At 59.0% G+C, this 21,922-nt stretch overlaps 1 protein-coding gene across 22 annotated transcripts; it reads left to right on the top strand.

The window, feature by feature from the left end:
• Positions 1–377: 377 nt before the first annotated feature.
• On the top strand, positions 378–21,824 carry PEAR1 (platelet endothelial aggregation receptor 1). 22 transcript variants are annotated; one of them, XM_073805971.1, is made up of 26 exons: positions 379–514; positions 595–1,043; positions 8,151–8,202; positions 8,802–8,932; positions 10,618–10,727; positions 11,408–11,512; positions 11,867–11,967; positions 12,745–12,837; positions 13,122–13,365; positions 14,127–14,247; positions 14,446–14,582; positions 14,676–14,888; positions 15,173–15,347; positions 15,434–15,554; positions 16,077–16,462; positions 16,553–16,655; positions 16,785–16,931; positions 17,145–17,270; positions 18,198–18,326; positions 18,443–18,571; positions 18,776–18,988; positions 19,225–19,313; positions 19,423–19,588; positions 19,735–19,809; positions 19,908–20,156; positions 20,640–21,824. In XM_073805971.1, the coding sequence occupies exons 5-26, from the start codon at positions 10,627–10,629 to the stop codon at positions 20,789–20,791; spliced, it is 3,375 nt and encodes a 1,124-aa protein (XP_073662072.1). In that variant the 5' UTR covers positions 379–514; positions 595–1,043; positions 8,151–8,202; positions 8,802–8,932; positions 10,618–10,626; the 3' UTR covers positions 20,792–21,824. The 22 variants fall into 22 exon arrangements, with proteins under 22 accessions (XP_073662095.1, XP_073662072.1, XP_073662063.1 ...); XM_073805962.1 differs by having other exon boundaries at positions 10,553–10,727; XM_073805969.1 differs by having other exon boundaries at positions 10,472–10,727.
• The last annotated feature ends 98 nt before the right edge of the window (positions 21,825–21,922 follow it).

Here is a 21,922-nt window from a genome sequence, read left to right as displayed (position 1 = left end):
AATCCCGCTTTTGCCGCTTACGGATGTCCTAATTACACGAACAATGTCATGTAAATAGAACCTGTCTCGAGTTAAGGATTGAAAGAAGCAGCACCTAAAGGGCTAACGATGATGAAGGCAAATGTTAGTTGTTATGAAAATTGCCTCTGTCTCCTCAGAGACTGAGAAGGGAAGGGTGCCCCAAGAAAGGTGGGGTACAGGTTGGCGGCCTCCGGAGTGACGCCTTCGCCCAGGTCCGGTGCGCGGGCTGTGGGGAGGCGGACGTTGGCCGCGAGGTGGCGCCTGGCTCGGGTTGCCTCCGCGCGGAGGCTGCGGCGCGAGGTGCACAGAAGCGCCCGGGCCCTGGACCAAGGGGGCGGGCAGAGGCGGAGACTCCACCGAACACTGCTTCCCTGGATCACACCCTCCCTCAGGGTGCTTTCCGGCGGCCAGAGAAGCGGAGAGGCCTTTTCCCGGTGCTCCTCTCCCAGTCTGGGATGCTGTCGGTCGGTCCCCGGGTTGTATCTTTAATAAGGTAACGGTTGTTGGGCCTCAGTGGGAAGGTGCCTGACGTAGACGATCTCACTGATTCCCCTGCACCACCCCACTTTGCAGATAAGAAAGCTGAGGCCGGAGAGGCGGAGTACCCCAAGGCCGCACAGCTGGTGAAGAGTCGAGGAGGGACTCGGTCCCGGGGCCTCTGCTCTTCTCCCCTGCTCATCCCCTCTCTGCGCCCGATCCAGGCTGTCGGGTCGGCCCCACCGCTCGGCCTCAGTGGTCCCACCCCTACACAGCCTCCCTCCCGGGCATTCTGGATCTCCCCTCCCCCGGCTCCCGGTTTCCTTGTCAAAACTTCCTGCCTTGGCTAGGGCCCGAGTTCCCACCCCCTTCCTGCCCCCCGCCCCTCCGCGCCCCTCCCCGCCCAGCGATCCACAACTTTCGGCCACTCCGCCGCTCTCGCAGTCGGCCTGGGACTCCACGCAGGGACCCCCGCCCTGTCCTCCTCCAGGCCCACCCCGGCAGTCCCCACCCCAGGCGAACGGCGAGATAGGGTCCCGAGGCAGGTGAGTGACCGCGCGCCCCTGGTCCCGCGACCACCCTGCACTGGGGGACCTCTGGGTGGGGGGGAAAAGAGGGACAGACAGAGAGACCTGAAGGGGATGGGGCAGTGGAGAGGGGCCAAAGACGATTGGGGGTTTCCATCCATAATGAAACAGCATGTAAATGACATGCAAATGAAGCTGTTTCCTAGCCCCTTGTATGGGACTTTGTGTGTCCAGTGGCTGCCACCACCCCACTGGCCCCCTTTCAGGGCTGGAGAGAGAAGCCCTCTACTTGGCTGACGGGATGTGTAGTGCTAAGAGCACCCACATTGGAGTCAAGGCTGCCCAGGTTCGAATCTCGACTCCTCTCCTTACTACCTGTAGGATCTTGGTCAAGAGACTTCACCTCTGTGTCTCAGTTTCTCATTTCTAAAAGGGGAATAATAAGATATAGTGCCTACCTTATGCGCTTGCTGTGAGGCTAAGATGAGCATAAACATGTCTCCTGCTTAGAACCGTGCCTGCTCAGTGTTTATTACAGTGTTGGCCCTCTCCCCACCAGGAGACACGTTTGAGGAGGATGGAGGGAAGGGACCCAGGTTTACAGGTCCCTGGGGCTCATAGTTTTGCCGGTTTGAGGACTAAGAAGTTGGCCCAAGGCCTCAGGCATGTGGATCCCCATGGGCTGGTATGTGTGAGGAGGAGTGAGGGTGGGGGGCCCCGGAGCCCAGGCCCCAGCAAGGCCATCCCTTACCCACACCCCATCTCCGGCCTCCAGTAGTGAATTTTCAGCTGTCCTGCTCTGGCCTTTTATGAGTGGCCTCTCCCGAGCTTGGACTGTGACCCTAGTCCCCGGGGATGGGAACAGCTTGTGCTGGTCCGAGTTTCCCAGGCTCCCAGACTCAGCCAGACTTCGGCTCCAGGCAGGATTGGGCAAGGGGTCAGCTCTCAACCCTGGCCTAAGCTGGGCCTGGGGGGTCGGGGAGCTGTCTGAGTCCCACCCCATCCCAATCCATGATACAGTCCCTCTGTGTGGGCACGCGGGAGCCAGGGTGTGGGACAGCTCTCCTCTCTCCAGCTCTCTGTCTCCTGCTGCTGCCTCTCCCACTTCTGAGGTCTCCCAAAGTCTACCCGCTAAACTTGCCATTGCAGTTGGGGCTACCCTCCCTGCCACCTAGGAGCTGGGTTAGCCAGGCTCCCCTCTGTCTTCCTCTCTTCAACGGGAGGTGAAGCCGAGGGTTGGCATCTGTTTCTACACTATCCCCCCACCCCCTGCCGCCGCTTCCATCCCCTATCAGACTTTCCCAGAAGAGGAAACCAGCTCTGCAGGCAGTCCCATCCACAGTTCGGAAACCTGGATAGAGACAGAGGTCGCTGGGCTGCTGTCTGCCTCCCCCCACCAACACATTCTGCTGGAGAGGGGACCTGGGCCAGGCAGGGCCTGCACCACAGTGCTCGGAGCTTCTCCTTTGAGCAGCCTTGGAAACCTTGAAAGAGAGCCCTCTCGGGATGCAAGAGGGGCCCTAGGGCCTGTCCTAGCTCTGGGGAGGGTGTCCATACTAGTCCTGGGGGAGGTACCATAGAGGCTTCTCTATGGGGGAGAAGCCAGCAGGAGGAGCAAGAGAAGACGGGGGGTGGGCGGGGGGAGAGAGGGAAAGACAAAGACAGAGATACAGGGAGACAGACAGACCCCAACAGACAAGGAAGACACAGGCAGAGGCATAGAGACTTCTGGAAACAACAAAGGCCCAGAGGGAAGTGAGAGGCATATTTGGAAAAACAGAGCAGAGACTGAGAGAAAGAACAAGAAGGTGGTAGAGGAGGTAAAACAGGAAGAAGTCCGAAGACCAAAGAGAAATCACAGGGGTAGAAGGACCTGAAAGGGGCAGCACAGCCTTCGGAGCTTGATAGACGTGGTCCAAATCCCCAGCCCGCCTTTGGTGGGCTGTGTGACCTTGGGCAAATGACGTAACCTCTTTGGGATTTCTTTTTTCTCTTCCTTCCTTCCTTCCTTCTTCCTTCCTTCTTTTCTTTTCTTTCTTTCTTTCTTTTCTTTCTTCCTCCCTCCCTCCCTCTCTTTCCCTTTCTTGCTTGCTTGCTTTCTTTCTTCTTCCTTTCTTTCTGCATGGCTTGTGGAATCTTAGTTCCCCTACCAGGGATTGAACCTGGGCCATCGCAGTAAAAGCGCTGAGTCCTAACCACTGGACCACCGGGGAACTCCCTGGGATTTCTTCATCTACGTAACAGGTGGCATAATAGTACCTACTTTCTAGGACTGCTGAGAGGATGAAAAGAAAGGGTCCAGCTCACAATATGCATTTAACAAGGGGTAGGAATTGGTGTTAGAGCACCCACACATGGCCAGAGGGAGGTCTCCAGAAACGGCACCGGGTGGGTGCTGGGCCATGGAGCCTCGTGAGTCCCTTTTCCTGCCTGTGCCTCCTACCCCACCTCACATAGTGGCATCTGAGGCCTAGTCCATCAGTGTAGGAGGTGGTGTGTGGATGGGCAGTGAGGGGCGTAGTCCCTGGGCCGGAGGTTCGGGATAAGGGCTCAGGCCCTGCGTGCGGGCACACTCCCTCCTCTCCAGGTGACTCAGTGCCCTGCACTCCCATGCACTCAGCCCAGAGGAACTTGGAGGCCAGCCCTGAGGAATTCCTGCCCGAGGTCGGGAGAGCAGGTCTGGAGACGCCTTTTACTGTGTAATGTTGGGAAGTTCTTTCTGAACTCCACCTTCCATCGACTTACCAGTGTTGTGTCTTGAGGGCCCTAGAAGGAAGGTCCTGCTGTCTGGTGAGCCGGGGACAAGCCACAGCCTCCAAACATCCCTCCCTGTCCCGTTTCCCACAGAGTAAGGTTGGGCTTACTCAAGTCGGAAAGGATTTAGAGTTTATCAGTCCATCCACTCCACACCATGTTTAATTACTGCCCACTGGGTGCCAGGAACCCTAGATGCGTGTGTGTAGGTGCTGGCCAGTGCTGGGGACACAGTGGTCAGGCAGGCAGAGAAGTACCCTGACCCCACGGTGCTCCATTCCAGTGGGGAAGACAGACCTTAATAAAAATATAACGACCATGGGATGGGAACCTTGAGGGAACACCTGGGGGGTAAGCAGCCCCCTAATAGCGCCTGGGACAAGAATGGAATTGGAGGCTGTCCCAGCCTGGTAGGGAAACCAGACTCACAAGCTGGCAGTCACAAGATGGGGTACATTACCTCATCCGTCCATCAGACTTGAGGTGCTCCCGGGCCTGTGAACTCCTGACTTGACCTGGGTTAGTCCCACCTGCCCCCAGAGGAGGGACACTGGTGCCTTCGGCTAGAGTTTGGGGAAGTGTTGGGCCTCTCGGGGACTGGTCTATGTCCAGTATGGAGCCGGCCTCAGGGAAGAACTGGGGTCCTTTGGGCCACAGGGGTCCATGGTGAGTGTGCTAAGAGCCTGGAGAAAGGGCCAAGGAAAGGGAGGAACAGGTGAGGTGCGGAGCCACTGAGGGGGCTTCCTGGAGGAGACTGGCCTAGAAGGATGGGTAGGACCTGGGCATTCCAGGAGTGGCCTGGGCAGAGGTGGCCGTGTGGTGAGAGGCATGTCCAGTGTGATGGGAGCAGAGGCTGGCCACCTGGGCCCTGGGCGCCCTTTCCTGCACTGTGGGGAGCCACAGAGGCATTAGAGGGAGGCAGTGGCCAGAGCAGAGCTGCGCTTTCCAACAGTATCTGGGGGTGGCAATCAGCAGGGGGAGCTGCTCCCTGGCCTGTGTCACCCCAGGGCTTACCTCCCACCCCCCACTGCTTTGTTCTTTGAAGCAGATTCTAATCCTGCTGTTGCCTCTGCCGACCAGTTGGCCCTTGGGCAAGTCTTTTTACCCGAGACCCTCCATGGTCTCTCCTGTGAAATGGAGGGGGATAACAACCACTCCACCTGTGGGTGGTGGTGAGGGTCCGGACTGGCTCTAGCGTCCAGTAGGCACGTGCTGAATGTTTGGTGAATCAGAATCCCTGCAGTTTCTCTATTTCCTGATGAGTAAACAGGTCGGGCTGAGGACCCTCTAGCTTCTGTTTCCTGAGCCACAGAGAACACAAGGCTGGCCCCTCACCCCTGCTCCCTCCCCGCCCAGCCTCTGGAGCACATGCAGGCTTCCTGTCCCTCCATCCGGCAGACATGCCTGGCGTGCCGAAGGCCTGGCTTGGCTGGATGTAGGAGGGGCTCTATGTGTGTGTGTACAAGCGTGTACACGGGTGTTCTGAGTGGCACGTGGAGCAGAGAAGTCTAGGCTGCTGGCGGAGCTGGGTTAGAGGGCATCCCTGTATGGGGAGGGAAGGGAAGTCTTTGGACTCAGGATCACACTGCTGAGTGGGAAGGACTAAGTGATCCTGTCTCCATGGCAAAGAGAGGTTAGGAAAGGGCACAGAGAACAGACACAGACACAGGGGAGATCCTGAAAGACAAGAGAGCTACAGGGCGAGGCAACCTTGGCACCAAGCTAAGACACAGGGCTCGATTTGTGGATCATGGCTGGAGTTCAGCCTACACTCCATACCTGAAGGTGGCTTCCCTAGTGCAGTGAACATACTGCACAACTGTACGTGGTAGCCTTGATATAGAAAAGGAAGGAGAGAGGCAGAAGAGACCAAGAAACTGATGGAGGAAGAAAAAAAAGACAGAAAGCAGAGAGTTTCTGATGAAGACCAAGACAAAAGGCAAAAAGAAAGAGGCAGAGAGCCTAGAACTTGGAGGATTCTGTTCTTGCATTGACACATGTCCACTGAGCAGCCTCTGGTCTGAGGCTCAGTTCCAGGATGGTCATTGGAACCAACAGTTCCAACCCCCACTGAACCCTGGGAGATATGGGGTGTTATTCTCCCATTTTACAGATGAGGAAATGGAGGCTCACAGGGCTCAAGTGACATGCTTGAGGCCGTACAGCTTTTAAGTACTAGAAACTTTGGCCTCCAAGATGGGAAGTGGGGGAGAGAGAGACAGAGAGGAGGCACCAGTGGAAACAAGCAAGAAGCTGGAGTTGGTGCTCAGGCTGAGGGCTGGGGGGAAGTAGAATCCAGGCGTCCTGCCTCATCAACCGCCTTTGGCTTGAAGACATACCTGGCGGGCAGCCCATCGTTCTGGGGGATCAGGTTCTCTGGGGAGCCTAGTCCCCTCCCCTCCTCACTTCCTTTCTCTCTGTCAGCATCTAAGGCCCTATTCCCATTCCCGGATCATCCTGGGGGTTCTTCAGGAAAAAAAAAGAAAGAAACAGCTTTTCCTGGAATTAATACTCAAAGAGTATGACAGTGCCAAGGGGAGTGGAGAAGGGTGTGATAGGTGCAGGAGGAGTGAGGCTGAGGATGCCATCGTGGGGACTGCAATGGTTCATTGAGCTTCTTATGTAGCTCTCTAGACACTTATCTGTATCAACTCATTTATTACTCCGCAGAACAGTCCTACAAAGGGAAGTACCATTGTCCTCTCCATTTTAGAGATGAGGGAACTGAGAGATGGGATTCGAACCCAGGTTTGAATGGGGAGGTGGGAGGGGATGCAGAGCTCAGAGGGTATCCTTTGCTATACCGCCTCCCAGAGAAGAGCAGCTGGAAGGGAGCTGGTGGGGAAGTTCCTCTTGCTGTCTCACTTCCATCAGCCCCACTCTTGTTCTCTGCCTTCTATAGACATGGATCATCTCCTGTCCACTAGGAACTCTACTCCCCTCTCAGAGGCCCCAGACTCATCCCCCTCCTCCTAGCAGGTTTAGGATTGGAGTACAGTGAGGGTAGAGGTTCTCCCCACCAGAGGAATCAGGCTGAACAGAAGAGCAGGGGAGGCGAGCTGGGTTGGGCCCTGTGTGGGCTTGGAGGCCGAGAGGGCAGGGATACTGGGGGCTCGCGCAGGCGGGACTGGGGACTGCGGGGCGGGGGCCTGGCCAGGCGCCCAGCTGCTTTGCATCTCGAGGTGAAGGAGAGAGAAGTGTCAGCTCATTCTTGACTGTAAACACATCCCGGTTCCCACGCCTGTGATCGCGTTCTTGTGGCAGCCCCCAGCCTGATCCCCTTCTCCTGTCCAGCCCCCCGCCAGGCTCCCCCTCGCCATAACCAAGGCTATTAAAAAGAGATGTAAAGCCCCTGGGATTCCCGCCTGGGCTCGGGAGAGCCTGGAGCCGCAGGGATGGATCTGCCAGTCTGGGTTTGGATCCCAGCTCTGATATTACCGGCTGTGTGGCCCTGGGCAGGGAACTTACGCTCTCCTTGCCTGTTTCCTCATCAGTAAAATGAATAATCATACCTACCACAGTGGGCTGACATAAGCTTTACACGAAATGATCCACAGAAATTGCTCAGCGCTCTGCCCGTGCCGACGCAGTGAACAACATATGGGGTCGCACTAGTTTTCCAATTGTGAGGGAAGGTGTGTGGGTCCCTCAATCCAGAGGTGCCACTGGAGGAAGGGGGCTGAGTAGGGGAAAGGCAGAGGTCATCTGTATAGGAAGAGGGAGAAGGGAGCCTACAGTGGGGGCCCCTGGGGTCAGATGGGGGGCCACTAGTTGTCTGATTTAAACCCCTTGAAGGGGCACGTGTGATCACAGTAGCCCCCGTTCTGCTGGGACTGGAGGTGCTGGGGAAGGGTGGGCCGGGGTCTCAGGTTCCCTAGCCCCTCAGGGACAAAGGCTCAGATGGGAACAAGCCTAGGCAGCCAGGCTGGAGCTCTGGGCTTCTGGTCTGGCCTGTGTTCCCTCCTCGGGGTCTGGGGCTGGTGAGGCCAAACCCTGCCCCTCTCTGCCAGGATCCCCAACTCATCTCTCCCCTCCCTGCGGACCAGCCACTGATCTCACCGACCCCATCCTGGCTTCCAGCCCCTTCCACTGACCAGCTGAGACCTTCTCTGCTCTCCAGTCCTACCCTGAAGCCCTTGGGAAAAGAGAATCTCCCCACCCCTCTAGTTATTAGAGTCAACCCCCTGGGATTAGGGTCAGGCCCTCCGCATGCTCCCCTGCCCATCTCGAGGTCCCCCTCAAAGTCCCCCGGGGGGAACCATTTCCTCCAGAAGTTGGTTAAGAGGAGGTGGCTGGTGGGAGGGGGCTGCTGTAGGTGAGAGGAAGGACAGCCCCTCCCCTTTGCGCCTCATCAGGGCCTTCCTGCTGCAGGTCTTGTCCATGTCACCGCAGCCTCGAGCTCCGGGGACAGATCCAGGCCCAGGTAAGTCTGGGGGTCCCAGCGTGGCTGGAGATGAGGCTCGCCCAGGGACAAGGGTGAGGACCCTGTATCCAGACAGATTGAGCTCCAATTGGAGGACAGGACCCGCATGCCAGGGGCACAGCGGGGGCTGCAGGAAGAGGGGAGTGTGGACCAGACTGAGGGATGAAGAGGGGGAGATACGTGGGGGGCTTGGGGTCCTGTCCATGGGCTTGCTGCCATGCACACTCGAGGGAGAAGTGGGGAGAAGGTCAGCTGGGATCAGACAGGGTGGGCCTGGGAAGGTGACCAGAGCAGGGCTGGGGTGAAGGGCAGAGTCTGGGGATGTTGGGAGAGGGAGCCAACTGTTGGGGGGGGAGCTGGGGGTTGTGTGGGTGGAAGGGCCAGACTATGAAGGGCTGAAGGGCACTCCTGACTGTGGCCTGGCTCCCTAAGGCCAGGCTGCATCCCTCCCCCACAACTCCCCACCCTCCCCCACATCCTACCTTCCAAGTTCAGGGTGGTGGGAGGACAGAGCCACCCCATGCTCCGCCCATGATCATGCTGCCTGCTGCCCTCCCCACATACACACATTCTAGCCAGGCTCTGTTTCCTGTTTTCAGGCTGCATATCATGAGCACCGGGATCCCCCAGGACACTCTCTGGGCTCCTCAGGCCCTGGGGCCCAAGGGCCCTGTCGCCCTGCCCCTGGCTCACCTGAGTTTCTCAGGCCCCAGGATGCCATAGAGGCCTGGTGAGTTACCTGGGGACTGAGGATGGATGGGAGGGACACAAAAAAGACTACAGGTGGAGATCTGCCCTGGTGGAGCTGTGATGGGGCCACTAACCAGAGTCATGGGCAGGCCTTGCTGCTTTGCAAGACAGGAGTGGGGTGGTGGGTAGAAATTTGCAGTGGGTGGGAGGGAGCCGAGGAGAGGTGGGCCAGCCCAGCCGCTGAGAGGGTGGGGAGCAGGCTGGAGGGTTTACTGGTTGGGCAGAACGCAGCAGTGGGGTGCGGTTAGGTTAGGAAGCTTCCCTCTGAGCGCTGCCCTGATGGGAGGTGAGAGCGGCCCGCTGGGACCCTGGGAGTGTGTGGGTGGAAGGCCTGGGGTGGGGCCTGGAGGCAGGCATTCCAGAGATACTCAGGGGGCTAAGGGGCCAGCTACCACGGCCTTTCTCTCTTCTCGGGGAAAATTATAAGCAGATGTGGACGCCTCAGGGCGGCGTAGAGGAGGGAGCCCAGCCGGGGCAAGTTAACAGAGAATCTGAAACTGGCGGGGTGGGGGGCGGCGGGTGCTCAAAGGCCTCTGCTGCTCCTGAGCTCAGGAGCCAGAAAGAGACTCCTCTGAGGTCCTGACCTGCTTCCCACCCACTGGGCGAGGCCAGGGGTGGAGGAGGGGGGAGGAGCCCATTTCCAGATGGCTGGTGGGTGGTCACAGGGAGGCGGCGGCTTCTCCTGAAGTCTGAGGCCAGGCTGGGGACTCCCTGGGTGATAGCACCTAGAGCTGGGTGCAGAGGTGTGCTGGCAAGGCCTTAGCAACCGGCTTCGGTGGGATGGCCCTGATTTGTGATGTTTGCTGATTTCCACCCCCGTGCTTGGTTTCAAGCTACTACTGTGACAGCACTGAACAAGGAGTTGGGACGAGAAGTCATGATTGGCTCTCAGAAGTCAGTATGGGCCGTGCCAGCGCACCAGTGGTGGGGAGGGTTCTCCTTCAAGGTCATCTGGACCTAGCCCTACTCCCACCCCATAAAGCAGGAAGCCCCTAACAGCATCAGGGTGGTTTTGGCCTCTGCCTGCCTATATCCAGTGATGGGGAGCTCACCACCTGAGGTCGCTGATTCCATCACAGAACTGCTTTGACCTTGGAAAGTTCTTCCTCTAACTGAGCCCAAGTTGGCTTCCCTTATAACTTCCCTTCATCGGCTCCAATTTCACACCTTGGTATAATATCAAAGTGCCCTGGGTAGGGGCTGTGCTGGGGATTGGGAATTCAGGCACAGGTCCCTGCCTCTAGAGGTCATGGTCAGGGAACAAGCACTAGAACAGTGGTGTGTGGGTGAATGGTGCTGGGGGTCCCGGAAGGGATGGGTGGGGGAAGTCTGCCACTGTGGATCGGGAAGCAGGGCAGGGAAAGAGGGGTGACACTTGGGCTAGACCTTGAAAGGGAGTGCTTAAAGTGAAGAATGGGGGGGAGGATGTGCTTAAAGTGAAGAATGAGGGGGAGGACGTCCAGACAGAGGAAACCGTGTGAGAAAGTCTCAGAGGCATGGCCGTGCTCTACCTGGTCAGGAATCAGACCTGGAGCCTGGGAAGCCTGGGCCAGAGGACCAGAGCCTCATCTCTTCTGCCACCCCTGCTTGGTCTCTGCAGAGACTTGGCCTCCAGGTTTGTGGCTGCAGTGCCCCTCACCTGCTCCACACCTGGCCCTGTCACAGGCCTCAGCAATGTCATCACCTCTGCGGGCCCTCTTTCTCCTGGCCCTCGGCCTGGGGCTGGCTGGAACCCTCAACCCCAAGGACCCCAACACCTGCAGCTTCTGGGAAAGGTGAGAGAGGGCCCCTGCTGTGCCTTGAGGGCTGCAAGCCCCCAGCTCCCCATTCTCCCCACTGGGGCTCCTCTTTCCAGTTCCCTCCCTTGCCTCCTTCCCTTTCTCCAGCCCTCATCTCCCTCCTAGTTCTGCCTCTACTCTCTCTGCTCCCCTAGATGGGATGCCTCTGATTCCATCCCCATCTTGATCTTGTCTCAGTCTCCATCTCAGCTGTGACCCTGTCCTTTCTTTATTCCTATCCCTTGGTCCCTGCGCGAGGCTAGCTGCAGGACAGAGCACAGGGTAGGAGCCATTCACTATGGGACAAGCAGAGGGGCTGGCCCAGGGAGATCCCAGGGGACAGGGCTGGGCAACAAGGCCCAGGGCAAGATTTGGCCAGAAGTGCTTCAACCCATCTCCATCAGCTGCGCCCAGGAGTCAGTTCTAGCTCAATTTCCCCACATAGGGAGAAGGAGGCAGCGGGGAATGGAGGGCTGGAATGGAATATTCCCAGGAATATTCCAACTCTGGGAGGATCCCTCCAGATTGAAGCGGGACAGATGGGGGGTCCATCCTAGGCTCGAGGGAGCAAGCCTAAATATTCCCCACTGTGGCCAAGCCCTCGCCCCCCCGCTCCGCTCTGCCAGCTCAGGCCTCTCTCCCTGCCCTGGGCCCCGACTCCGTTCCCTGTCTTGCAGCTTCACCACCACAACCAAGGAGTCACACTCCCGCCCCTTCAGCCTGCTCCCCTCGGAGCCCTGTGACCGGCCCTGGGAGAGCCCGCACACCTGCCCCCGGCCCACGTGAGTGCCCATCCCCCTCCACCGGCAGATGGGTGCCAGAGGAGCTGCCTCGGCCCGGGCCTTGCCCCTCTGTACCCCCATTCTTTTCTCAGAACCTTTAGAGTTCAGAGGGAGCATCTGGCCTCGGGGCACTCAAGGCATGTTGTGTGTGGGGTATGTGTGTTTGGGGTGTGCAGGTATGGTGTATGGTGTGCATGTGTGTGGCCGGATGGGAGGCAAGGAGGGAATGTTCTATGCTACCCCAGCTCAGAGTGTTGGGCAGTGCCCCAGGCCTCCCCCAGTGCTGCACCGTGGAAGGTTGGAAGCCGGGGCCTCGGCAGGGAGGACTGAGGGCCACCTCCGGGTCTCCCCCAGGGTTGTCTACCGGACCGTGTACCGCCAGGTGGTGAAGACGGAGCACCGAATGCGCCTGCAGTGCTGCCAGGGCTTCTATGAGAGCAGCGGGGCCTGTGTCCGTGAGTCCTGGGTGGGGCCGTGGAATGAGTGGAGCCTAGGCCACCTAGTCCTTCCCTGCCCTCACCAGGGTGGGGCTACTCCTCTGCCCTCCGCTGGCCCTGTTGTCTCTAGGGACAAAGCTGCCACTTCATACCTCTGTCTCTAGCTGTCCCTATGTCTCTCCCACCCTCTCTCTCCATGTCCCTCAGCAGTCTCTGGCTCTGCATCTCTGTCTCTGGGCTGCCTGGATCTCTCTGTCACTGTGTCTCAGGACTCCGTGTCTGGCACTCTCTCTGACTCTTCCTGTCCCTGTCTCTCTGTTGCTATCTGTCTCGACCTGTCGCCGTCCAGTCTCTCCTGTCCCCTGCCCCCAGCACCCTGAAACCCCCAGAGCAGAGCCCGCTCTGTCTCTCTCCTTCTCTCAGCCTTGGACCATTACCAGCCCCTACAGAGACCCCTGCCCAGCCTGAGCCCCCAGCCCAGCTCCTACCCTCTCTCTGGACAGCATCCATGTCTGGTCCCTACGTGAGGAACCCCGCCTGCCCATTTCCCAACAAGGTGCTTCCAGAATTTCACAGAAAGGAGCTCGGGAGTCCGGAATCCTGAGGTCTTGACAAGCTCTGACCTGAGTTGCTTTACTCTCAGTCTCTTTGCATCTTAGAGGCAGAACTGCTGCTTGGCGACCTCCAGGTCCCCGGTGTGGGAGGAAGCTGGGGTTAGGCTTCAGAGAATAACAGGTGGGTACGGCAGGGGTGGAAGCATCGTCTCACACGCACCCCACCCCATCTCTGCCCCAGCGCTCTGTGCTCGAGAGTGTGTTCATGGCCGCTGCGTGGCACCCAATCAGTGCCAGTGTGTGCAAGACTGGCGGGGCGACGACTGCTCCAGTGGTGAGTGGCTGGTGACAGCAGGGCATGACCCCTTGTGCCTCCAGGGATGCAGAAGCCTTGGGCACACCCTCCCTACCAGGGCACAGGTGCTTAGGCCCCCAGGGCGATCACCGAGCAGAGTCCCACTGCAGCCAGCAGCCTTTTCTGGAGGTGTGGTACAGGGGGAGGGGCCAAAGCCGGGCATGGGGGCATGTGTGGGGGCCAGGACACAGAGACGGGGACTAACTGGAGGCTGGGGAGGGGCAAGACCCCTGCTGACCCCCTTCCGCTCTCCCATCCCACAGCTTGTGCCCTGGGAGTTTGGGGGCCACAGTGTGACAAGCCCTGCAACTGCGGCAACAGCAGCTCCTGTGACCCCAAGAGTGGGGCATGTTCCTGTCCCTCTGGGCTGCAGCCTCCACACTGCTTTCGGCCCTGCTCCCCTGGCCGCTATGGCCCTGCCTGCCAGTTCAGCTGCCAGTGCCATGGGGCACCCTGTGACCCACAGACCGGAGCCTGCCTCTGCCCCCCAGAGAGAACCGGGCCCAGGTGTGTAACAGGAGGAACACACACTAACGGGATCGCAGACACAGGATGCACGGGCGTACATGGGGACACAAGGGGACTCAGCATCCCAAACGTGGGGTTGGAGTCAAGAGGCCCAGATCCTGGTCCCAGCTTTGCTGCTCGCTGGTTGAGCAACCTTGAGCAAATCATTGGCTCTTCACGTGTTTGTTCCCGGTCTGTAAAATGGGAGCAGTATTGTCCACCTAGGAGGGTTGCTGTGAAGATAACATGAACTAGCGTGTGAGCGAAAGCACGTCCCAAATTGGGGCTGAGATAGGGACGCAGAGAACCCTACTGCGAGGCAGGGTGCAGGGAGAGCTGGGGAGTCACAGGAGGGAGAATGTGCATCTAGCTGGAGATCAAAGATCCAGCTTCATGGAGGAGCTCTGGCGTTGAGCCCTCAGGGTAGAAAACCAGGGCAGGCAGACGTGTTGCCCCCAGAGGGACGAGCATGAGCAAAGGTAGAGGTGGAGCAGAGGGTGCGTGGAGAGCACACGCCACCCATGGCTCTTCGCTCTACCCCTCCTGATGGAGCTGGGTGTCCCTGCCATTTCCAGTCCTGGACACGTTTGTTTTTTGATCCCGGCAGTACCCAACAGGGAAGCGGGGGTGAGACTCACTGAGCCCTGGGGTCGGGCCTTCCTCCTGGGGACGGCCTGTTTGTGGTTGACCAGCCCTTGGAGGCAAAGGGGGAAGCAGGTACTGCTTGTCTACATACTGACCTCACCCCCCCTGCCCAACAGCTGCGAGGTGTCCTGTTCACAGGACAGTGTTGGCTTCTTCTGCCCCAGCACCCCTCCTTGCCAAAATGGGGGTGTCTTCCAGGCCTCTCGGGGCTCCTGCAGCTGCCCACCTGGCTGGATGGTATGCAGGGCGGGGCCTGTGGGTATGAATTCTGTGGGCGGTTCTCTGTAGGGCTCCCAGGAGGATGTGTGTGAGGGGGTTAGGCTGTGTGGGCCCTGGAGAGGTTTGAGGGTTTGGGGTGTAGGGGTATTGACGGGTCCTGTGGCCATGGGGAGAGGGCTGGGCTCCTGGGGCTCTGCCGACCTCTCACCCCCACAGGGCACCATCTGTTCCCTGCCCTGCCCCGAGGGCTCCTATGGACCCAACTGCTCCCAGGAATGTCGCTGTCACAACGGCGGCCTCTGCGACCGGTTCACCGGGCAGTGTCGCTGCGCTCCGGGATACACAGGGGACCGGTGAGTGGTGTTGGCTTGGGGTGGGAGTGGCCTGGGGTGGGCCGGGGGCGGCGGCGGGCGGCGTGGCCAGGCTCACTCCTGCGAGGTGCCCAGGTGCCGTGAGGAGTGCCCCGTGGGCCGCTTCGGGCAGGACTGTGCTGAGACTTGCGACTGCGCCACGGGCGCCCGCTGCTTCCCGGCCAACGGCGCGTGTCTGTGCGAACACGGCTTCACTGGGGACCGCTGCGCCGAACGTCTCTGCCCCGACGGCCTCTACGGCCTCAGCTGCCAGATGCCCTGCACCTGCGACCCGGAACACAGTCTCAAGTAGGCCGCGGGCACTGTGGTCAAGGGGTCTGGAGGCCAATGGGAGAGGCCTTCGGTGCTGAAGCCACCGGAGTCACAAAAAGGACCTAGGGCGGGGCAGATCTCACAGAAGGGAAAGGGGAGGGGCCTCGGGGACGGGGAGAGACCGCTCTCGGAACAGCACCGAGCCTCCCCGATGTCCCCCTCAATTCGGCGATGCTCGGCTCCCACCACGCGGAGGGGGCGGGGAAGTCGACCTGCGGACCCGGCCTCAGACCGCTCCGCGCCCCCGCCTCCGCCCGCAGCTGCCACCCGATGAGCGGGGAGTGCTCTTGCCTGCCGGGCTGGGCGGGCCTCCACTGCAACGAGAGCTGCCCGCAGGACACGCACGGGCCCGGCTGCCAGGAACACTGCCTCTGCCTGCACGGCGGCGTCTGCCAGCCCGACAGCGGCCTCTGCCGGTGCGCGCCCGGCTACACGGTGAGGCGCGCCCCGCCGCGAGGGAGGTGCCGGAGAGGCCCGGGAGCCCGTCCGCTCCTCTCACTGGTGCTCCCGCCCGCTCTCAGGGCCCGCACTGCGCTAGCCTCTGTCCCCCTGACACCTATGGAGTCAACTGCTCCGCACGCTGCTCCTGCGAAAACGCCATCGCCTGCTCGCCCATCGACGGCACCTGCGTCTGCAAGGAAGGTAACGGGTTGGGATCTCCCGGAAGGGGATTTGGGGGCGGGGCCATGCGAAGAAGGGAGAGACCAAGGGTAGAGGCAGGCCAAGGGTAGGGGAGAGGCTGCAGGGTAAGGGTGGAGGCACTGGTCAGCAGCTGGACTGCTGGGAAAGTAGCCAGGCTACTTCCTTCCTGGAATATCCGCTTTGCTTTTTTTCAACCACAAAAATCCCAATTGTCCTTAAAGGCCCAGGCCAGAGGTACCTCTTTGCAGATCATTCCTCATCCTCAGACATACAGAATCACAGAATGGCAGCTCCAGCAAGGGCCTCGGAGATCTACCAGGGGTGGCACGTTGGCAACCTTTAGGCTAGATTCGGACACAGATATGTTTTGTTTGACTAGCTCTCTATCATATTTAACAAAAGTCCAGTCTCCAGTCCCCACTCCTCCCTGTTGTCTTACACATGATCTGGAGAACTCATTTAGTTACCTGTTGGGGCCTCTGTAAGCATTTGGGTTTGCTGCCACCCTCCTTCATTTTGCAGAAGAGGCAACCAAGACCCAGAAGGTGGTGGTGCATCCCCTGCGGTCTTTCAACCTTCTGTCCAACATCCAACAGTTTCTATGTTTGTCTCCTATGCGGCCATGGGCAGCCCCACCCCCAGCCCCAGCTCATAGCGCAGAGCCTGGCAGAGCCAATGCCCAGTGTGTGCTGGCTCAGGAGGGGAGCCAGGTCCCCATGCCTACTTGCAAGTCCCCTCTTCCAGGTTGGCAGCATGGTAACTGCTCCGTGCCCTGCCCGCCTGGAACCTGGGGCTTTGGTTGCAATGCCAGCTGCCAGTGTGCCCACGAGGCAGCCTGCAGCCCCCAAACTGGAGCCTGTACCTGTACCCCTGGGTGGCACGGGACCCACTGCCAGTTCCCCTGCCTGGTAAGTGCACAACAGTCTGCCTGCCTGGGGGGGGAGGGCACAGCACCCCCCAACTGACTGGCCTATCCTACCCTCCACTCCCTCTCCAAGAAGGGGATGTTTGGTGAAGGCTGTGCCAGCCGCTGTGACTGTGACCATTCTGATGGCTGTGACCCTGTTCACGGACACTGCCAGTGCCAAGCTGGCTGGACAGGTGAGCGTTCTGGGTGTCCAGGCCCCGGGCTTACTGTGGAGTTGGGGGGTGCATCCCACAGGACATGTGTTCAGAAGAAACCCTACGGAAGGGGGGCCACAGGCCAGTCTCATCCTACCCCTCCCACAGGTACCCGCTGCCACCTGCCCTGCCCTGAGGGCTTCTGGGGAACCAACTGTAGCAACACCTGCACCTGCAAGAATGGGGGCACCTGCATCCCTGAGAATGGCAATTGTGTGTGTGCACCTGGATTCCGAGGCCCCTCCTGCCAGAGATGTGAGGCTCCCTCCCCTCCCCCTGCCTGCCAGCAGTAATGTGCAGTGTAGTGTCAGATGCCTGAAGCTCCCACTCTACCCCTCTTGGTCTCTTGTGCTGACTCCAGTCTTTGGGCCGGTTGCTGCAGTGGGAAGGAGGGAGGGAGAGAGTGGGGTCACGGGCTGACTGAGGGTTGGCCCCTGCCCCTGGTCACCACGAGCCCCTTTCCCCCAGCCTGTCAGCCCGGCCGCTACGGCAAACGCTGTGTGCCCTGCAAGTGTGCTAACCACTCCTCCTGCCACCCTTCGAATGGGACCTGCTACTGCATGGCTGGCTGGACAGGCCCTGACTGCTCCCAACGTAGGTGGTGGCTCCTGTGTCTGAGCATGTGTGCATGAGGGGGTGGGCTGAGGACCAGAGGCTTCCTTTCCCCTGCTCCTGGGTATAAAAGCCTCCGAACCCACCTTGATTCAGCCATTTATATAAACACTATAAACAAAAATTTATTGGGCATCACCTACATGCTGGGTATTGTTCTAGGTGCTCAGGATGCAGCAATGAACAGGTCAGGGAAAAAAATTCCCTGCCTTTCTGCACGGGAGGCCTGAGAAAAGCGGTGTTTGTACGGGGGCGGGGAAAATCATAAGCTCAGTTTTGGACATGTTCTTTTTTTCTTTTGGATTGCCAACTTATTTTTACTTATTTATACATGGCCTCTTTCCCACATAAATATAAGAAGGACATCATGGAAAAGATTAGTCCAGAAAACTGAGTCAAACAAATTTTGAAAAGGGGAAATGAGAAGCCATTACCATGAAAAAGATGGGCAGGGTAGAGGGAAGTAATCTTGGACAAGAGCTTTTCCATAGAATTCTGTAACTACTATTAGATTTTTTGCTAGTGTCAGATACACAAAAATTATACCTTGAATAGTGTAGACATTTATTTCTCTCTTATGTTAAAAAAAAAAGGTCTAGAGCTAAGCAATATAGGATAGTTTGGAAGCCTTTGGTTGTCTGGCCCTGGTCACGTTATTTTGAAAGTCTATCAGATAGGCAAGTGCAGAAGTTAAGCAGGCAGCTGGGCACGTGGGTCTGGAGTTCAGGCAAGACACAGGGCTGCGAATAAGCATTTGTGAGTCATCAGCGTGTAGATACGGTTCAAAGCCTTGGTGCCCCTGGGGAGACCAAAGCTGAGCTGAAGAGTTCAGTGACGCTGGGGGCTGAGAATTCACTCAGGAGGGGCTGGCCCTGCCCACCAGACAGGCTCCAACCTTGTCTCCTGCAGCGTGCCCTCTAGGACACTGGGGGGCCAACTGTGCCCAGCTCTGCCATTGTCGCCATGGCGGGACCTGCCACCCCCAGCATGGGAGTTGTTTCTGCCCCCCAGGCCGGACCGGACATCTCTGCTTGGAAGGTACCAGCAGAAGGGGAACTCCATGCCCCTGCCTCCAAGTCAGCCCTAGCCTGAGGAGGGGACTGCTGTTCCCTGGCCCCTCTGATCCCCGCCTGCCTCCTCCGCTCTCTAAACAGGCTGCTCTCCAGGGGTGTTCGGTGCCAATTGTTCCCAACCATGCCAGTGCGGTCCCGGAGAGAGGTGCCACCCAGAGACTGGGGCCTGTGTGTGTCCCCCAGGGCACAGTGGCGCCCCCTGCAGGATTGGTGAGTTCTCATCTAGCCCCTCCCTACCCCCACCCCGCCCCGCACTGTGCCCAGGGAACCAGGACACAGGTACATGCCCAGGTCTCTGCTAGGTGGTACCCTTGTATCACCCTGCCCCCCTACTGGGGCCTCTCCCACGCATGCATCCCCAGCTCACCAGTAGGGCCAAGACACTGTCCTGAGTGACCACCCCGTCCCCCACAGGAAGCCAGGAGCCATTCACCATGATGCCTACCTCTCCAGTGGCCTATAACTCACTCGGGGCAGTGATTGGCATTGCAGTGCTGGGATCCCTGGTGGTGGCCCTGGTGGCGCTGTTCATTGGCTACCGCCATTGGCAAAAAGGCAAAGCGCACCAGCACCTGGCAGTGGCCTACAGCAGCGGGCGGCTGGACGGCTCTGAGTACGTCATGCCAGGTGAGCTGGCCTGGGGGCGGGGACGCATATGAGTGGCTGGCTCTCAGGTACAGGGCAGATGGGGTGCGGGGCTCCTGCATCCCTCCCTGGACCTTGTAGGTGGGAAGCGGGGAGATGGAGAGAGTGAGAGAGGTCAGAGAGGCTGATTACGGATCTCCTGGAACAGAATGACTGTCTTGGGCCCAGGCTTGTCTCTGACCGGGCAGGTCACCCTGCAACTGTGTCTGTTTGTGCAGATGTCCCTCCGAGCTACAGTCACTACTACTCCAACCCCAGCTACCACACCCTGTCTCAGTGCTCACCTAACCCCCCGCCCCCTAACAAGGTCAGTGTTGGGGGTGGGGCTGCACTGTGGATGCCCTGTGGGCACAGCCCGGTCCTCCGGAAAGCTCCAGCCGCACGTCGCTCTCCCTGTCCCACCCCTCCCCTGCCAGGTCCCAGGCAGTCAGCTCTTTGCCAGCCTCCAGGCCCCTGAGCGGCCAGGTGGAGCCCACGGGCATGATAACAACCACGCCACACTGCCTGCTGACTGGAAGCACCGCCGGCAGCCCCCTCCAGGGCCTCTGGACAGGGGTAGGAGCCTGGGGCCCAAGGCCTCTGGTGAGGGGGGATGTGTACAGCCCAGCGTCCTGCTTCATCTGAGTGCGTGTGTCTGTGGAAGGGGATTCTGGGCCCCAGTTCTAGAGGAGGTGGGACCTTGGGCAGGGGACCAGGGGCCTGATTGCAGGTTGCTTTCTCCTCCTCAGGTAACAGCCGCCTGGACCGAAGCTACAGCTGTAGCTACAGCAACAGGAATGGCCCAGGCCCCTTCTACAGTAAAGGTGAGGGCAGGGCAGGGCGGGGGAGCGACGGAGGGAGCTGCGCTGGGGTTTAGGGGCCAGTGCCTCCACTGAGCCTGATTTCTTTCCCCTATCTTTAGGGCCCATCTCTGAAGAGGGGCTGGGGGCCAGCGTGGCTTCCCTGAGCAGTGAGAACCCCTACGCCACCATCCGGGACCTGCCCAGCCTTCTAGGGAGCCCCCGGGAGAGCAGCTACATGGAGATGAAAGGCCCTCCCTCAGGGTCTCCCCCCAGGCAGCCGCCCCAACTCCGGGACAGCCAGAGGCGGCGACACCCCCAGCCAGAGAGAGACAGTGGCACCTATGAGCAGCCCAGCCCCCTGACCCATGGTGAGCCTTCCTTCTCCACTGGGGCAGAGAGAACAGGGACAGGGGAGGTGGGAAAAGAGAAGGGACAGAGGGCGGGAATGCGGAGTGGGCATGAAGTGGCAGCAAGAGCAAGGCCTTTGGGCGTCAGACTTGGGCTCAGACCAGGCATGACGTTTGGGAAGTCACACTGCCTCTTCGAGCCTGTAGGTGGCGGTACCTCCCTCAGAGGGCTGAGGATTTGAAATGGTGGCTTTACAGCACCTGAGTTGTAGACTTGATACCCAGAAAAGGTGGGAACAAGGCAGATGACAGAGCATCTTCCTATCCTGTGAGGTGGGCAGGTCGAGATGGCCTCCCCCACTGGCGGCTGAGGAGCTGCACAAACTGGCCTATAGCCAGGCACTACGCATCCGTCTTCCGGCAGAAGAGGGTGGAGAGGGGAGGAGAGTGGTGGGAAGGGGGAGGAGCCACCTCCTTCTCATCTTCATCCCTCTCTGTCTCCAGACCGAGACTCTGTGGGTTCCCAGCCGCCTCTGCCTCCGGGCCTGCCTCCTGGCCACTATGACTCACCCAAGAACAGCCACATACCTGGACACTATGACTTGCCTCCAGTACGGCATCCCCCGTCACCCCCACTTCGGCGCCAGGACCGTTGAGGAGCCAAGATGGTGTGCAGAGGTCAGCACACCGGTTCTTTGCTGCTCAAGGCTGAGGACAGAGCCTGCTGTACCCTGCCAGGAGCAGGGAGAGGACTGGCCGGCCGTGAACATGAACATGTTTAATAGAGGAAGTGAATGGAGAGGAGATGGGAGCCTGGCTCCCAGGTTCTACCATGGGAAACACTGGTCAGCAGGAAACCTGTGTTCCTTTTCCCCAACCCATTGCTCCCCAAGGCCCCTAGGGCCCTGTATACATAAACTGGTGGGTTGAATGTTGCTGGATAACTCTGATTTCAGATTGCTGTAAGAAGTGTATATTGGGTAACTTTTCTGTGCACTCCCGGGCTAGGCTCTGTGTGTGCGTGCATGCGTGTTTTCAGAGGCGTACCAGGCACTGATCCTGTCTTGGGGCACTCACTATATAGTGGAGAGGCAGCCCAAACCCAGTTAACTCTAGAAATAGTGTGACTGGCCTCCCTGCATTCGTTTGGTACTCCCGCCAACCAACTGCTTCAAAATACAAGCTGGTTAGGTTACCCCTGCCTGAAAGTCTCCGTGGGTGCCCCATGGCCCTTGGGCTACAGTCAAAATTGTCCAAAGCCTTAAAGGCTTTGCCGGCCTGGCCTGCCTGTCTCTTCAGCCTCACTCTGAACTGTGTTCCCTATCACTCTGCCCCAGTCACACTGGCCTCTACGTCCTCCTATCAGCCACACGTCTTCCTACTACAGGGACTTGGCACATCTGGAATGCTCTTCCTCCCCCACTCACCTGTTAACTCCTGCTTGTCCCTCACACCCCATGTTCTCTTTCACAGCACTGATTACTGATGTGTTCATGCACCAGTTACCTGTAGAAGGCCTACAGGGTGCCAGGCACCTCTGTAATGTGTTGCTTTTTAGTGTGATTATTTGATTAATCTCTGCCTCCCGCACCAGACTCTTAAGTTCCCTGAAAGCAGGAATCCTGTGTTTATGTTCAACACTGGCTCCCCTTGGCACATGGTAGGCACTCAATAAATGTTCCCCCAAAGGCTGAGTGGTTGAGTGAGTTAAAAGTACCAGTGGTAAGTGCTGGCAAGTGCTAAGATAGCTGGGCAAACTGGTGCTCTGAGAGCTGAAAGACCGCATA

Source organism: Tursiops truncatus, chromosome 1 (genome assembly GCF_011762595.2).
Source record: "Tursiops truncatus isolate mTurTru1 chromosome 1, mTurTru1.mat.Y, whole genome shotgun sequence".
NCBI classification, from domain to species: domain Eukaryota; kingdom Metazoa; phylum Chordata; class Mammalia; order Artiodactyla; family Delphinidae; genus Tursiops; species Tursiops truncatus.
Note: the sequence above shows the minus strand (reverse complement) of the source record. Positions and strands in the feature narration are given on the sequence as shown.

Bases quoted from the DNA above. Each gene is read 5' to 3' on its own strand.
- PEAR1 (XM_073805908.1), top strand. From the start codon at position 10,396: ATGAGGGGGAGGACGTCCAGACAGAGGAAACCGTGTGAGAAAGTCTCA. The intron at 13,366-14,126 runs GTGTGTAACAGG...CCTGCCCAACAG, and splicing joins CCAGAGAGAACCGGGCCCAG to CTGCGAGGTGTCCTGTTCAC. The intron at 16,463-16,552 runs GTAAGTGCACAA...TCCCTCTCCAAG, and splicing joins ACTGCCAGTTCCCCTGCCTG to AAGGGGATGTTTGGTGAAGG.